At 42.9% G+C, this 17,062-nt stretch overlaps 1 protein-coding gene across 2 annotated transcripts in view; it reads right to left on the reverse strand.

The window, feature by feature from the left end:
* Window positions 1-3,005: 3,005 nt before the first annotated feature.
* Window positions 3,006-17,062, reverse strand: part of USP46 (ubiquitin specific peptidase 46) — a 49,651-nt gene continuing 35,594 nt past the window's right edge. For both annotated transcript variants that reach the window (XM_045533011.1, XM_045533010.1), the window contains exons 5-9: window positions 13,456-13,532; window positions 9,007-9,090; window positions 6,759-6,956; window positions 5,935-6,013; window positions 3,006-5,086 (exon numbers count right to left, since the gene is read on the reverse strand). In XM_045533011.1, the coding sequence (XP_045388967.1) occupies window positions 4,985-5,086; window positions 5,935-6,013; window positions 6,759-6,956; window positions 9,007-9,090; window positions 13,456-13,532 (540 nt within the window). In that variant the 3' untranslated portion in view covers window positions 3,006-4,984. The remainder of the gene's footprint in view (window positions 5,087-5,934; window positions 6,014-6,758; window positions 6,957-9,006; window positions 9,091-13,455; window positions 13,533-17,062) is intronic.

Here is a 17,062-nt window from a genome sequence, read left to right on the forward strand (position 1 = left end):
AAGAAGGTGGGGCTCCCAGGAAAAAAGGGACGGGCCTGCTTTATCCGGCGGTCTGTACGGCGAGACCCAGCCGAACACCAAACCAACCGCTGCATTGCACAGAGCTCCCCTGACCCGTGTTATTTCCACAACTTGAATTTTAAGTTTCTTTCTCACACAGACTTTTCTTCCGAGACAAGAAATGGTAAGAGGAACCCTAACTGCTTCACCTCTCTTATGCCCCAACTCCTATCACGGTGCCTCGCACACAGCAGGCGGCAAAGGTTTAATTAAAAATCCCTCCGCCCGCCCAGGGCATCTTTAGGAAACGTAAGTGGGTTGTGTTTAGTGCCACCCACACAATGACAATTTTCCCTCAGGAAGACAAAATGACTTAGCAAATATTTTTATCTTCATGCAAATACAAAGCCACGGGAATGGAAGGCTGCATTTCCTGTTCAAGGTATTTTTAAGTATCAGTGAAAAGAGAGGGAGGGAGATTTAGAGAAACGAGGAACCCCCCTCATTCTCCAGAAATTGTGTCCCCTTGGCAGTGACAGGCCTACCCTATGACCCTCGTTTGACAGATGGAGAAAATGAGGCCTAGAAAAGGCAACGCATTCCCGAGGTCTTCCCTTCCTTTGGTCCTTATGGCAAACACGGTGACATTCCCAACAGCCTCTGTCATGCTCAGTCAGGTTCAAGTGCATTGCTCCGGAGAAGATGGACAGGAGCCAGGAGACCCCACTCACAGGCACATTTCCCACTCTCGGTCTGCAGGGTTTTGTTCCCATAATCGGGCCCAGGCCTGTATCCAGATGACAATCTCCTGTCCACCCACAGATGCCCTGGGGTGACTGGTAGGGGACAGCAGCCCTAAGCAGTAACCATAGGCTCCTCTGAGACCGACCACAGGGCATGGACCCGCAGCTGCCCCCTTCTAGGGCGGGGAGTGGTGCAAACCCAGCAGGGGATTCACATAGCTGGGGGCCCCCACTGCTCAGAAATGGGCCCAGAAGCTGAAGTCCGGCTGTCAGGACACCAGGGCTGGACCACACTCCCGCTCCTTCCTAGAAACCAGATGCCAATGGGATCCCAGAACTGAAGCTGCTTCATCGTTGTAGGAATGGATCTTTCATTTCATAACTGGTAAAGGGGTTGGGGTACTATATGCAAAGTCCCAGACAAGGAATTCACTGTGATGCCTAGTTAATGACACCTCACTTCTTTCTTTTCACTGATATTCTCAAGGTGCTATTCCCCAGATATCAGTTTCTGGATTAATTCTGTTGCTCTTTTTCACTCAAAAGAGTGGTAAGTTATCTCCAGAACATTAATTTTATCAACCTGGATAGTAATGCTGTCTTTATACATTACAGTGACCAGAAAGTTCTTTACATTTCCACTGCTACAAAACTAAGTTTGTAATGATTACCTGGACATGAGACTTGCCACTGACTCACACTTTATAGAAAAGATTTTAAGTTCAAATGTGTAGCTACCCAGATATAATTCTCTAGGAAGAGAATTCCTATTTTTTTTTTAATTTATTTATTTTTTGCAAACAATTTTAGAGGAAGGGTGTTAAACTGATTGAAATTTCACAAGATTGACATTATTGCTTAAAGTGCTTGAATTGGTTACATTTAAAAAAAAATTAAGGTACAGATTATTTTAAATAAAAACTACAATGTTTTTTAAGCAAGAAAATAATGAGAATGCCACACAAATACAGTAACTATTTTGGTTACACAGAAATGGAAGTCAAAAATAAATTAATGTAATACTGGAAAACAGAAATTTAATTAGGCAGAAAAGTAGGAAATAATTTTCCCTGACCCCATGCCATTTACATGAGTTAATCACAACAGTGCTGATAAATGCCTTGACCATGGAATAGCAAACGAGGGCAAAACATTTAGTGCACGGTATTTTATACACATGAATATACAAAGTTGATCAAAATGCAATGTTTAAAGATAAAATCCATCTGTAATAAAGCTACACTCCAATATCTAAAATAAGCCCTCGGCTCCAGTTAGAACACAGTTCATTATTAGGCATGCCCGTGAAATTAAGGGTATCCACGAAAATAAATGCATTGGGACCACTTCTGTCGTTTTCTCTTTCCATTTCATCTTAAATGCAAAATATACCAGGTCATAAAATCAAATCTGATTGGCTTCCTGGTCACACCAACGCCCTGCTTGTGTTGTCCCTGTTCTCTTCAGACCAGCCCACTTCCTATCGCCTTGGAATGGAGAATGCATCAACGTGACAGGACCGGAGGTCAGCATCCTAGCAAAATTTGCTGATACAAATGACTTTTCGGCACACTGTACCATAATCTAGATGCTAAACTAGTAAGTAACCAATAAAGCAGGTATTTCTTTCTTTTTTAACATGTAAAATGCTGTAACTTGTTTTAAAACACCCAGCGGTTAAAAGCAATATGGCAGCCTCCTTACTCCCGCCGGAAAACGCACACGAACCCCCTGGCTGCTGGAGGGAGCACTGCTGAGCCTTGTGCTGCGGCTGCTGACCTCAGAACGGGCCCCTCTCCCACGCTGTTCCCTGCTTTACACCGTAAATGACGGATGAAAAATTAAGAAGCCTTTGTGTGCTATTGCCTTTACATAAAGAGAAATGATTGGGGGGGGGGATGTAGCTGCCTAGTGTTTGTTTCATTTGTTGAAGAAGAGGGGGAAAAAATGACCAGATAGCTCTAAATTTTACAAAAACTGATGGAGTGTCCCTGGAGAAGTCTGTTTTGGTCTTTTTCCTACACCACACAATCATTTTAATGTCTTCGCAATATTTTCCATACTTATCTTTTTTTATTCCAAAAATCTACCCATGATGGCTGAATTTTAGCTAACTGTGAAAAGGAATGACTTAAGTCACTGGGAAAAACTTTTCACACACCCAAACAAAAGAGAAACGTACTAAACTTGTGACTTAGCATTTCAATATTACTTCAACAGGCTTCCAATTGAAACTTTTTAAAAATAAAATTAGTTTCAACAGTCGTTTCAAAGGTAGTTTTAATAGTTTTCTTATGAATCAGTTCCAAATATATTAGAGATCAACGATCATTTTCTTAAACTTTGTAACTTGCAGTCAAATATATGGGTTACATATAATACAAACATTTCCCTCTTATCAATTACCTTCCATTGGAAAGTGCCTCTCCTTAAAATAAAGAATAAAGACTCACCTTCCAGGTACTGCATATGTTTCATGGAAGAAAAAAAGACAAAATATTTATAAATATGAATTTGCCTCTAAACAAGGCAAGGTACATTTTCACCACTTGTATAAAACAGTAACATGAAGATCACCCTGTTTTGTCTTCTCCAGTGAAAAGTAAAATGTTTCACTTCAAGCATGAACAAATGAAATGTTGGCATGCTTATTTAAATTCTGAGCGATAAACGGTTGAAGATATTTCAAAGACAAGAAATCCAGTTTTCATCTAAAGTGCTATCCTCTTCATTGTTGCAAAATGGCCACTAACATTTTCAATCTCAGTTCACATTATGCCAAACGTTTGCATGTTCGTTAGCAGATGCTTTAGGTAACAAAATGTCATGTTCACAGTATAACATAGTGTATGGAAGTCAAGTGATTTCCCAAAGGAAGCCAAGATCTATATGACTTGTAGTATTTGTAGGAAAACAAAAACCAGCCCAAGGGCAAAACAGCAAATCGACCCTTTTAATAAAAGGTACCAACACTCAAATGCTCTAATAAATACATATATAACACAAGTGAAAAAAAAGTAAAACTATAGTGAGATGAGGTTCTTCCAAAACACTGTCTTGTCAAGCATTCTAGGAGTCTGAGCCAGAGAAACCGCTGCCATTCTGTCCACCCTCCACCCGCCCACTGCCACTTCCTCCGCCCCCGTCGCACCCAGCCACCTCCAGCACTCCCTCCAGGGAGCTTGTGTATTTGCCCTGGGACTGGCCAGTGCCTCGGTAAACAGAGTATGTTTAGAAATTAAGTTGTACGATGTGCGGACGGCTGTCGAGGTGCAGTGTCTCTGTTGTTCCTGACGGAGACGATGTCCGTGCTGACTGGCCAAGGGGAGCTTCGCCAGCCCTGCAGCCACTGCTGCGGGACATCAGCAGGACTGGAAAGATACCTTGAGAAGCTCAGCGGCGCCAGATACGGGATAAACACAACTGACAGGACCTTACAGAAGAAAAGTGTCACTAAAAATCAACAGCACGGAGTTGTTTTCCTGAAACTTGGTTTTGGTAGAAAGATAAGAAAAGTAATCTTCACTGTCCACAAACACTTCCTCCTCTTGGCTTTGCCTGCCCTGAGCTCCATAACCTTCTCAGCCCCTGGAATTCTACCGGCTAGGTTAGCACAGCGTGGTGCAGACGCCGGCCACCCTCGGCCACCACGAACAGCTCCTCTTCACCCTGTTCCACGTGGAGAATGCTTTTAGTCTTGAGGTCACTCACTTTTCAACATTTTTGCCTGCACAAACTTAAAGCTATAGTTGCAGCCCTAAAAGGGGAACAGCTACCCAATTCTCTGTGCTTGTGACGGAAAAGAGGAAGAGAAGCTGAAAATGGGCAGCAATGCTTCCAGGGACAAGTTAAAGGAATGCATTGTAAGGAGACCCCTGAAAGCCATTTAGAAGTTCAGCAAACACCCCAAACAGACTGTAGACATTCATAGCAAATGTCCTTCTAATTCAACCAGACGTAACTAGTGGCACAGCCTTCACCCAATCCTAAAATCTGTAACTGTTATTCATATAAATCTTCCTACTATCTGATTGCAGTTAACTCTACCTCAGACGGAAATAAAGTCAAGAGTAGCGCTGCGTGTAAAAACAACAAAGGGAGAGAGTTTAACACAGCCAGACCATTGGGACTTGGAGTGATACCGGTAGTGGGCCGCTGGGGAAGAGGGAAGTCTGCAGAGAAACCGGGTGATAGTGCTTTGAACATTTTCCCCGCTCGAATTAGTCCCACAGTTCTTTAAGTTATTCTCTTGACTGATAGAATAAAATATATCCAGATTCTGAATTTTTTGATATATCTGATGTCAGACCATAGAATTCTTCAATAGCTTGAGCATCTATTTTCTGCAACAGAGGAGAAATAAAATAGTACAATTATTTAACATGATTCCTGGGGAAAGGGAAGAAAAACTAATGGAACATACAACAAAATGCAAGGAACACTATTTATTATAAAATCAAGATTAGGAACATTTAACAGCAAATGGATAATTCCACAGACTTGACAGAGGGACATCATTTCATAAATTGCAAATCGCTGAGGACGAAGGCCACCCTTTCAGCAACTGTATGTGGGCACTCTTTGAAGAAGCCAAGACTTCTCTCTTCCAAATGGTAAACTGGAGGGTCTTGGGAATAACCTTAATTTTTTCAAGCCACCAGAGTTCATTTCCCTTAGTGTTATTCCAATAAAAAAACAGCCTAGTGAGTTAAACATGGATCATGTCCTTGAGTGTAGAAGTCACTCCGGCTAGTATTCCTTTACAACAAAAGTCAATATATGGAACGCTTTGGTATAATGTAAAGATTTCCAGATCCAACAGACTGAAAAAAAGTACTCTGGACAATAATCAATGTAAGAAAAAACTGTTATAATAATTTTGTTAGAACTCCGAAGTCTTATCATTTGCCGTGTCCCAGACAGAGCTTTGGCCACGGCAGGAAACAGGACTTACATGTAAACACGGCTGACTGTGACACAGAGACACAGGGACCCCTTGTCTGTGGCTGGTCAGTTACCGAGAACACAGTATTCATGCATCCAGGATCACACCTCTCCTCCCTCTCTATGGAAGTTGTTTTTAAGTCACATTATGGGGAAACAGACCTATTTTTTAAAATGTCCACACATACACATCCCCCCAGATACTACCCATGCCCCACGCCGACTGAGTCATCATCTGCATACCAACCTCTACAATGTCGTCATCAAACAAAAGCCAGAAGCCGTGACTTTTCACAATGGTGATGTAATGCCCGCGATTAGGACCACTGGAAAAGAAGAACAAGCGAGGAAGTTTCCCAGTGAACGTTTACTTCTTTATGAAACTCCTCCAAGCTCTCTGTAAGCAGTGATTCCCTCGGGGAAAAACTATGTCATCAGCATAAATAAATCGGTATGATTCGTGTCTATGTCCACAATTTTCAATTTACTTTTCCATGCTTACACCAAACTATGGGATAAAACACTATCTACTCGAAGGACTTTCAGCAAAACACTTTGTCTTTCCATATCTAGAAGGCTTCTCTCCCTTATTCTTCTCTCTTTTCTGAATATGTACTTATTACAGAATGTTGGGGAAAGACCAAAAATAACAAAGAATATTCAGGAATATATTTTAATCACTCAAAATGCCACAAAATTATTAAGTGTGATCTATTGCATCTAGTCTTTATTCACACATCTTAAAATATGTTTGAGATCATACTATCTATGCAATTTTTATTTTTAAAAAATTAAAATGATAGCATAAGCATTTATTTCAAATTCCTCATAAGCATCATTTCTATCCAATGGATATTATCTCCCTCATGATAGAACCTTTAGATTATCATTACTGGAATGCAGTTTATTTTATGTATGTCCATAGGTATGTTTATATGCACTTTGAGATGATCAGTAAGAGTGTGGAAGAGACTCCCACAAGTATTGAGTGCCACGGGCCCGGGTAGGGTGTGGCGGGGTCCATTTCAGCAAAGGGACAACCCTCACACCCGCTTCCGGGCCGGCCTTTACCTGCCACAGTGGACGACCACAGCGACCAGATCGTACATGCGGTCCAGGTTCACCGCGTCGCTGGAGGTGTTGAAGAGCCGGAGTTCCAGCGGGAAGACCACCCGGTAAGACAGCTTGGTGTACCTGTGCAGCTGCTCCATGTACTTGAACCGCTTGAGGTGCAGGGCCAAAATCATGGGCAGCTTTTTTACTCTCATCCTGAGAAATCATGAAACAGAACGTCAGCTGTACCCCAACACCCGTGAGGGGAACAGAATAAATGCAGTGTCCCCTGCACAACGGAGAGCAGGACGGAACCTAACAAACTCGGAAGCAGCAAACAACCAAACGGTTTTGCAGGGGTAGAAGCAGGCCTGCTTCCGTCCAGCTGACTCACGTCACGGCCCTGGCTACCTGGAGCATGGCAGGGATAGGAAAGTGCCAGAGTGTCCTCTGGCCAAAGGAGAAGTTCCAGAGTTTGTGCACAAATAAAAACAGGCCGTGCAACTGTTCTCCGCCACTGCCTCCGACCTCCCAGGGAAGAGCAATATTTGGACAATCTGCCCTGACACAATGGAGGAGGGCTGAGAGCTTCTGAGGACAGGAAGCTGGGACGAGGACGAGGCGGGAGGGAGCAAACTGGACTTAGAGGCCCTGAGACCTGGCAGGAGGATGCTTCGGACGCACGTTCCCAGGCACCGGGATGCCACGCGTGCCGGGCTCACTCCCACCCCTGCTCTTGTGATCCGGGGCAAGTCACTCCCCTTCTCTGGCTCTCAGCCCCCTCATTTATAAAATGTAAGGGTTGGCTCAGGGCTACATCTCCCAAACTGGGCTCGTGAGAACACTGGAGACGTTCACAGACATGGGTGTCTCTGGCCAACTAAGTTTGGGCAACGCTGCTTTCTATTTGGAAGATCCTCTATGTGCATTACCAGACTGGAGGTTTGAGAAATCCTGCAGCAAAGAAAACCGTTCTGTTTGATGCTGCATTTCCCAAACTTACATCAACACCAAAAGCTTTTTTCACCAGCTGACCATTAACATTCCTCAGGAAAAAGTTACAACGGTAATGGTTTTCGTAGAGAACACGGCTGGAACGGAGGGTCTCCCAGTCACCTTCCAGCCCCTGTTCTATGAAGGTACTGAGTTAGTGTACATGCTGTTAAGTTTGTGAACACTTTCAATACATATTATTTGAGACGAACAGATTTTAAGAGAACATTAAGGAGTCTATTAAAGTAAAACCCCATTGATGAAAATAAGCAAAATAAAAAATTGGTAGGAAGAATTATGGGGAGTCCCCTATTTTACAGGGACACGTGACATTTTAATGTGTAACACCTCCAGGGCTGAAAAGAAAACATTTTAATGCCACACAGGAACAGCTGGGGCTGTAAGGACGGGGAGCAGACGCTGAGTTCTCTTGCTACCTATGACCACCTTCACTCCTGCCTGCCACAGTGACTGACCTGTAAGTTTGGATGCAGCAAGAAAAGATGCCCACGTCTGGGCAGAGGAATTATTTCAGCCTCAGGTCTAGACCCCTGAGGATTCCAGGCGGCCGTACTGACCATATCTGCAAGCCACCTTGAACACGCCAGAACCACTGGCAAGATACATTTAGCTCACAGTAAGGCGTCACAGGATTAAAATGTCAAGTTTCTTGGCTACTAGGGGCAGATAATAAGGAACAACTGGTTATCTGAGATTGTCCCAGAGCCGTGACAGGTGGTGTGGGTAAACAGATGGAGAACGTTGGGTCCTGTATCAATTCTTGTCACCTATCCCTGTAACTGGGTGTGATTGATTTCTTCACGACTCCCTATTATAGATTTTTTTAACCTTTGTCTCTAAGTAAGACATCGCAATGTTTAATATAAACAATTACAAACAACAACACTGGGTGTCTGCTGTGTATTATGCACTGTGTGTGCTAAGTACTCCACATCATCTATCTTTAATTCGAAGAGGACAGTGATTGCATTTGATCACCACTTGTTTATCCACATTGTTTCTGGCCCACAACAGCACTCAGTAAATATTTGCTGAATGAACAAACGAATAGCAAATAGCTGGTCAAACGGACAACTCTCCAAGGTCAGCATTCTTCGCCCGGTTTTACTGGCGAGGCAGGTAACTGACTTGCTCAGAGCTCAGCAGCTACGAGCCTGTGAAGCTCAGGTTCAAAGCCAAAGCCAGTGGGCTCCACGGTCTGGAGCCTTCTCCCTACACAAGCCGCCTCCCACCGAGCTAAACCTCTACGTACCGTTTTTGGGCCTCCTGTTTGCTGCAGCACATTTCACAATAATATTTTTGTTCACTACACAGTGTTTCTGTGTTGCTGAAGTCTCTGCAGAAAAAAGCATTTTCATCTTTAAAAATGTCCAGACGTACTTGGTTTACCGTGTTTTAAACCTGTTTACTATCTGCAGGGTAATTCTTAAGTCAAAGCAAAGAAAGAAAGAATCAGAAAAGACCCTTGAGACCAGGTGCCATCGTGCCATTAGCACATGTCTACTGGACACACTCTTCTCGTTGAATGTGAATTCACCACGAGAGATTTTCAAACATAGCTTTATTTAATGGCACACAAACAGATAAAAATTAGGGTTTCCAACTGATTCAGAAAAAAATCAGGACTTAACAGAGAATACCTGTAAGTTGGAAATTTAAAATTATAATAGAAAAATACTATCTGTTGTAAAAGCCCACCACAACAATATAGGTCAGGTCCAAAAAAGTCAATCACATAATATGGAAGGTGACATTATCGCACAGTTAATGAAAAACAGTGCATCCCAGGTAGTCCATATTTTCAAAGAGCACAAAAGTAAAGACAGTGAAATGTAAACCATACACAACTGCCCTTCTGTCGGACTGAGAAAAACCCAAATTATCGGCCCACCGCCTCCTCCCCAGCACTCCCCGCCTCCCAGAGGACAAAACTTGAGCCTGCCTCCGTCTGAGAACAGAAGCCATTGTGTTTGTTATAGGAGGATTTGCCTTATCATGATGTTTTACTGTGCTACTTGGGGTTTTCATCTTTTAAATGTCATAGCTTTTCATTCCTTTCCGGTCATGGGATTCTACTTAACATTTCTGTGGGACTGCTTCAAAGGCTGAGGAGGATACACAGAATGTAATAACACCCCACAGTTCTGAAAAAGTCTGACATTTCCTTATTCATAGTGTCCTAGTACCGGAGTGACCCGATTGCATTAAATAGAGACTGCTACTTGAATGGTGTTAATGATGCCACCACTTACCCAGATGACTCACTGAATCCCCCGGTGTTTGCTGCAGCCCCCCGGGCGAGGTCCTGCAGATCCGAGGACGGCACCTGCCCTCACCTGGCTCACAGTGTGACACACCACGGCCAATAGGAAATGTCCAGTGCCGTTAAACACAGGGCCCTGCACGTGATTCCCTGCCTCCAACCTCCCCAACTCCAAACGCTCACCAAGAAGGGGATGGGCAAACGACATTCCCCATTCCCTCATGGCAACCTGACAGTGGCACAACCTCAGCTTCTTCCACATCCTGTGATCATAAAACCTCGGGGACATCAAAAATGGCTTCTTTTCACAGGCACGTTAGGAACCCCGGCCATCAACAGAACCATGCCGAAGAAAAAGAGTCCACCCTAGCCTAGAAGACAGTTTGCAAACAGAGATAACACACTTGTCCTAGATCCTTGGACCTGCGGCATTTGGGGACAGGAGCTGAGACGGCAAACCAACAGGACACACCGAGGTAACGGTCAGCGGGCGTGGCGGGGGCGGGAGACCCTCGGAGCCTGGTGAGCGGGAAGGCAGTCGGCCCGGCCCACACAACACATCACACCCACACGAGCCAAGCGGCTCTTCCACGTGGGTGTTGGGGACCTGCCCTGAGAGATGCTTTCCGACACTCAGCCACCACAGCAAGTGCCGTCCTTCTTCTGAAAGGTTCCAAGCAGCCTGAACTCCTGAAAGGACAGTTCTGTCCCCTGGTGCTCACCAACAAAAATCCACGGTGCCTTGTTATGACACTATGAAACATGTCTGAGCTGGCACACCCTGCACCCTGGGGGAGGCCCGCCCTGGCCACACCTCCTGCACCAGCACCCCCACCGCCAGCCACTCTCCCCACAGGTTCTACTTCCTTTAAAGCCCTGACCACCGCCTGTGTGTCGTCTGAGCTCCACCCCTCCATCCCCAGCATCTAGAATAAGCACCTACGACTTCTCAGTGAGAACAAGAGAGGAAGAAGGGAGTTGGGGGGGGGGGGGGAGAGGAGTCCTGTCTTCATGGCAACTCTGAACACACTTTCAATCCATCAGGCAATGCACAGTATCTATAGCAACCCTGGCCAAGTAGCGCTGTCACACGCTGGGCTCCTTACCTTCGCTCAACCCTAACGAGGAGGCATTTTTTTCCATGAAAGAGCTCCACAGAATGCTAAAAAGATGGAGGAAAAGGTAATTCCCTCAGCCCAAAGTGCGTAATTTTTAAAATAAAATAGATTATCTTAGAAAGAGTAATGGTAGGGCATCTGTAGCATTTACTAACTTAATTTTGTGAGTGTGTATGAGACAGAGAGAGAGAGAGAGAGAGAGAGAGAGAGAGAGAGAGACTGCCACGTGAAAGCCAAAGCATCCGTGTATATTAAAGATTAAAATTTATTTTTAAACGTAATGACTAATGACTTCCACTTCATCCTCTCTCTTCTCAGCGGGACTCTTCTCTAGACCACATATACTTATTTTTAATCTCTCTTGGGAAAGGAGAAATAGAAAATAATAGAATCATATTGGTTTAAGAGAAAGGAAGCTAAATCAAAGACTCAGTATCATTCATGGCAGCTACAAAGGAAGTAAAATACCTGGGGATATAAGTAACCAAGGAGGAGAAAGATCTCTACAAAGAGAACCATGAAACACTGAAAGAAACCACAGAGGACACAAACAAATGGAAAAATATATCATGCTCATAGATTGGCAGAATTAACATTGTTAAAATGTCCATACTACCCAAAGTGATTTATAGATTCAATGCAATCCCCATCAAAATACCACTGTCTTACTTCACAGATCTGGAAAAAATAATTCTATGCTTCATTTAGAATCAGAAAAGAGCCCCAATAGCCAAAGCAATCTTAAGCAAAGAGAACAAATCTGGAGGCATCACGTTACCAGACTTCAAACTATACTGCAAGGCTACAGTAACCAAAACAGCATGATATTGGTACAAAAACAGAGACATAGACCAATGGAACAAAAATAGGGAACCCAGATATAAAACCACCTACCTACAGCTAACTGACCTTTGACAAAGCAGACAACAATGTACGCTGGGGAAAGGAAGCCCTATTCAATAAATGGTGCTGGGATAACTGGACAGCCACATGCAGAAGAATGAAACAGGACCCCTGTCTCTCACCACCCTCAAAAATTAATTCAACATGGATAAAAGACTTAAATGTAAGATGTGAAACCATAAGAACTCTAGAAGAAAATGCTGGAAAAACTCTTCTAGATATCAGCCTAGGCAAAGAATTTATGAATAAGACCCCAATGGTAATCACAGTAACAACAAAAATAAATGAATGGGATTTGATTAAACTAAAAAGCTTCTGCACAGCTAAGGAAACAATCAACAGAGCAAATACACAACCTACAGAATGGGGGAAAATATTTCTATGTTATATATCCAATAAAAGGTTAATAACCAGAATCTACAAAGAAATCAAGCAAATCAGCAAGAAAAAAAACAAACCTACTAAAAAGTGTGCAAAAGACATGAACGGAAGCTTTTCAAAAGAAGGTAGACAAATGACCAAGAAACATATGAAAAAATGCTCAGTGTCACTAATCATCAGGGAAATGCAAATTGAAACCACAATGAGATATCACTTTATTCCTGTTAGAATGGCTTTTATTAAAAAATCCAAAAACAACAGATGTTGGTGTGGATGCAGAGAGAAAGGAATGCTTACGCACTGTTGGTGGTGGTACGAATTAGTACAACCTCCATGGAAAACAGTATGGAGATTCCTCAAAGAACTAAAAAGTAGACCTACCATTCAATCCGGCAATCCCACTGCTAGGTATCTACCCAAAGGAAAAGAAGTCTTTATATCAAAAAGACACCTACACTCAAATGTTTACTGCGGCACAATTCATAATTGCAAAGATCTGGAATCAACCTAAGTGCCCATCAATTCATGAGTGGATTAACAAAATGTGATTTATGTATACCATAGAGTACTACTGAGCCATGAATAAAGATGACTTAATGCCTTTTGCAACAATCTGGATGGAACTGGAGACCATTCCCCTAAGTGAAATATCTCAAGAATGGAAAAAGAAACACCACATTTACTCATTATTAAGTTGGAACTAACCAGTGAGCACACATGTGCACAGAGGGAAGTAAAACTCAGTGGAGATCAAGCAGGGGGGAGGGGGAAGAAGGGGAAGGGCAAGTCTAATGGGTACAATGAACACTATCTGGGTGACATGCACACCTATAGCCAGACTCAAGCATTACAAAAGTGGTCCATGCAACCAAAAACTATTTGTACCTGCTTAATATTTTGAAATAAATAAAGGACAATAAAAAAAAGAAAGAAAGAAAGAAAGGAAGCTTTTCTCCTAAAGAAATACAGGACTTTACCCCCAATTATTTACTAGCCTGTTCAAAACCTCAAACCACATCAGAGTTCATGAGGTTACCTTAGACAATGGGTAATGGATGTATTCTGTTCCACATCAACAGAAAGGTCAAGAAAATCTTCATCTTTGCTACTAACCTGAAGCAAAAAAACGGAAAAAATATATTAGGCACAAAATACACAGTAGACATAACAGATAAAACTTTGAACATTTATAGGTAATCACAAACTGCAGCAAAAATCACAACTGCAGTTAACAGTCATGTGTGGCTATAAATACTCACTGGCACCCAGAGTTACCTAGAAAACAAGCCAATCTAGAGAAAAATCCCAAATGCTCAATTCAGCCTCATCCTTATCCCAGTTTTGATTCAGAATTTCCAGTAATAAAAACTCAACCAGATTTCTCTTCCTGTCCATGCATTTCCCCTGTTGTTTCAAAGTATCAGATATCCATCTGGCTCCCCCAGACTGATAGAATGATAAAAAAGGAAATGGAAAAAGGACTAGAGGCTTAGAAAACCTAACCCTCAGATGATCACCCCTTTGTTGAGTTGTTTTCACTTCTTGTCAGTCCCTCAGAAATCACTCGCTCCCTCCTGTGACCCATCATGGCTGGAAAGCCACACTGACCACACATAATAAAGCTGTCCTCTGGCCAGGAAGCCACCATCTGCGAGCCCCGTGCTGTCTGTGGTGACGATCAGACCTGGAGCCCGTGGCCTGCTCTCAGCCTTCCACAGCTCACACCACACTGGTCCCGGGTCTCGTACTTATCGAAGGTTAAGCGAGCAAGTGCTGGCATCCCACTGATTCACCCACACCCCTGGGGTCTCCCGTCTTGCTCTTGGAGCAGGAGGGACAAGTTGGCCCAGCAACAACCTTGATGAGCTCTGTCAACTGGCAGCAAAATGAAACTAACATTCCTTTAAAAGTGTGACAACTACCCTACGACCCAAAATTCCAGAAATTATCTAAAGAAATATCCAGAGATGTGGGTATACTCTTTTACACTTTTTGAAGCACACACAAGAATGGTCTTTGCCCAGATCCACAGCCTGTATCTCTGCCACTTGCAAAGTGGATGACTTCAGGCCGGCTGCTAAGCCTTTCTGTCCCTCAGTTTCCTCATCTGTGACGTGGGGACAGTAAGAGGACCTTATAAGGTTGTAAGGATGAACTAAGGTAACACATGTAAAGTGCTTTAAAAAGTAAGTACTCAATAAATCGGGGAGGGGTAAAAAATTTAAAATGGCCTAAAATAGTTAAAAAATTGGGAATGATTTACTATATTATGGTTATTATATTAAATGAAAAAGTAGGCTATACAACTATACATAAACTAATTCTAACTGGGTATAAAAAAGGCATCTCTATGTTTACACACACACATCCCCTTCCTTACGAATCTCTACCATTCTGCTTTAATTCTTTTTATGGCATTTATTCCTGCTATGGTAGAATGCATTGGCAGTCCCAAATCTTCGCCATTGCCTGTGCATGTGACTCTACAGATCCGCTCCTCAGGAGGTGACTGTTTCCCCACCCTTGACTCTGAGTGCAGCCATGTGACTTAGCCAGTGGGATACTAGAAGGCAGGTTACAAGCAGAGGCTGGAACAAGCATTTGGGAAACTGCTGTCTTGCATCACTTCAGGAAGGATAAGCCCAGGCTAGCCTGCTGTTCCCAGGAAGAAGAGGGGAGACCCACGAAGGAGAGCTGTCCTAAATAAGGTGCCCCAGCCAAGGCCAGTCTAGAGCGAAACCCCCAGCCACCCTGCACACACACAAGTGAGCCAACTGAACCACACACACACAGTTCAGCCAAGCCCAGCCTGCATCAGTCAACCCTTGGCCAACTCACAGTTGCATGAGTTATAATAATAAGTAATAGTCTAAAGTTCAGAGTTTTGGGGTGGTTTGTAACACAGCAATAGGTAACTGATACAACTACTTCACATTATATACTTTTTATTTGTATTTGTTTGTCTGTCTCCTTATTAAAATGAAAGTTCAAAAGACTGGCTACTATATCTCTAGTACCTAAAATAATTCCCAGCTTTAATAGGTACTTAACAAATATTTACTAAATGAGTAATAATTAAAGACTGAACAAATAAGAAGATAATCTAAATGCCAACAGCAGCATCTGAGTGGCAGAATTATGAATGATTTATTTTCTTTTTTATACATTTCTGTTTCTGATTTTTTTAATAATCCACAGGGAATATATTTTTTAATTAGCAAAACTTTTTTACTTAACCTAAATGGCCCTTCTGTGAAAGAAAACAAGAGGAGTACAACCAAATGAAATCATAAATAAATTAGATAGCTAGGATCAGATTCCACCTAAGCTCTTACACAGAGGAGGGGAAAAAACATTTTGTTCTCCTGAATGCAAATTTTTCTCTCCCTAATGATTTCAGGGAGAGGGAGAAAAATCTAATTTATTAACTGAAGAAAGTTACTGTACCTTTCTCAATTCCAAACGCAACTGCTTCTAGAATTAGAGTATGAGAAAGCACTGCTCAGGTGAATCAGCCCTATAGGGGACATCAAAACATGGCACTAAACCTTTCCACTTGGATTTCTCTCTCTCCTTGCCCTAGACTGACACAGTCAAAAGCAACGAGTGACCAATGCGATTCATTTTTGCGGGGAAGGGGGGTGGTTTGTTGGAGGCTTTTTTTTTTTTTTTTTTTTTTGCATCTCTCTCTTCCAAAAAAGCTGCCAGAAAAGAAAACCATTTTCTTCCCACACACAAGGATCTCATTCTGGTCTAAGTGAAAATACAGCTTGTCTCCAAGGAAACATCTATCACTAAGAGACTCCCATACTCTCAGCAAGTACAGGATACATCTTATTCTCTTTTCTTTGCCCTCGATTCTGGGTAATTTTGGGAACTCCCAAAAACTCTAGTTTAAAAAGGCTAGAAGAGGCCCTACCTGCTCTTCTTTTTAAAGTAATTAATTACAAACCAGTTAATTGAACAAATTAATATATAGGGCATACAAATAAATCATGAGCCTCGCTAAATTCTTAAGTGATGAAAGTCATATGCAAGCGTGTTTCCAAATCCCCAGATTCCTTTCCTGGGCTTAGAGAAGGTGATCAGGCGGCAGTTCTGGGCTGCTCAGCCATGAACTGACATGTGCTGGCTTCAGGTGGTACCAAACAGTGGGCTTGGTTGGAGTGGCAGCTACAGCTGATCTGAATCCCTGGGACTCCGCATCTCCACCGAGCGCGGGGGGATCTCACCTTCCCACATCCCCCAGCCCACTCCTGCCTGTGACGGCCTCAGGAGCTCTACTGGGTCATTGGGAAACTCTGCAAAGCAATAAGGACCTGTAAAATTGGTATTTAATAAAGCCGTTCTTAAAACAAACTTTTGGTTCCAGAAACAACTACAAAAGCCACTGAGAAGCACTGAAAAACCACAGATTTGCAGAGCAAAAAACTCAACCTAAGTAGATGGGGAGAAAATTAAAATAAACAACAACAAAATTAAGCTCCAGCTGGCCTAACAAATCTCAGGAACCAAACAAAGGAATAACCAAAGGAGCACTCAGGCTAAAGTGGAAAACCCCCAAGCCCCAGTTCTGAAGTGCCTTTTTCAAGACTATCTGGAAAAGTCAGCAATGAATTACCCCCAAAATAGTCTCTCCAAGT

This window comes from Lemur catta, chromosome 19, assembly GCF_020740605.2.
Source record: "Lemur catta isolate mLemCat1 chromosome 19, mLemCat1.pri, whole genome shotgun sequence".
NCBI classification, from domain to species: domain Eukaryota; kingdom Metazoa; phylum Chordata; class Mammalia; order Primates; family Lemuridae; genus Lemur; species Lemur catta.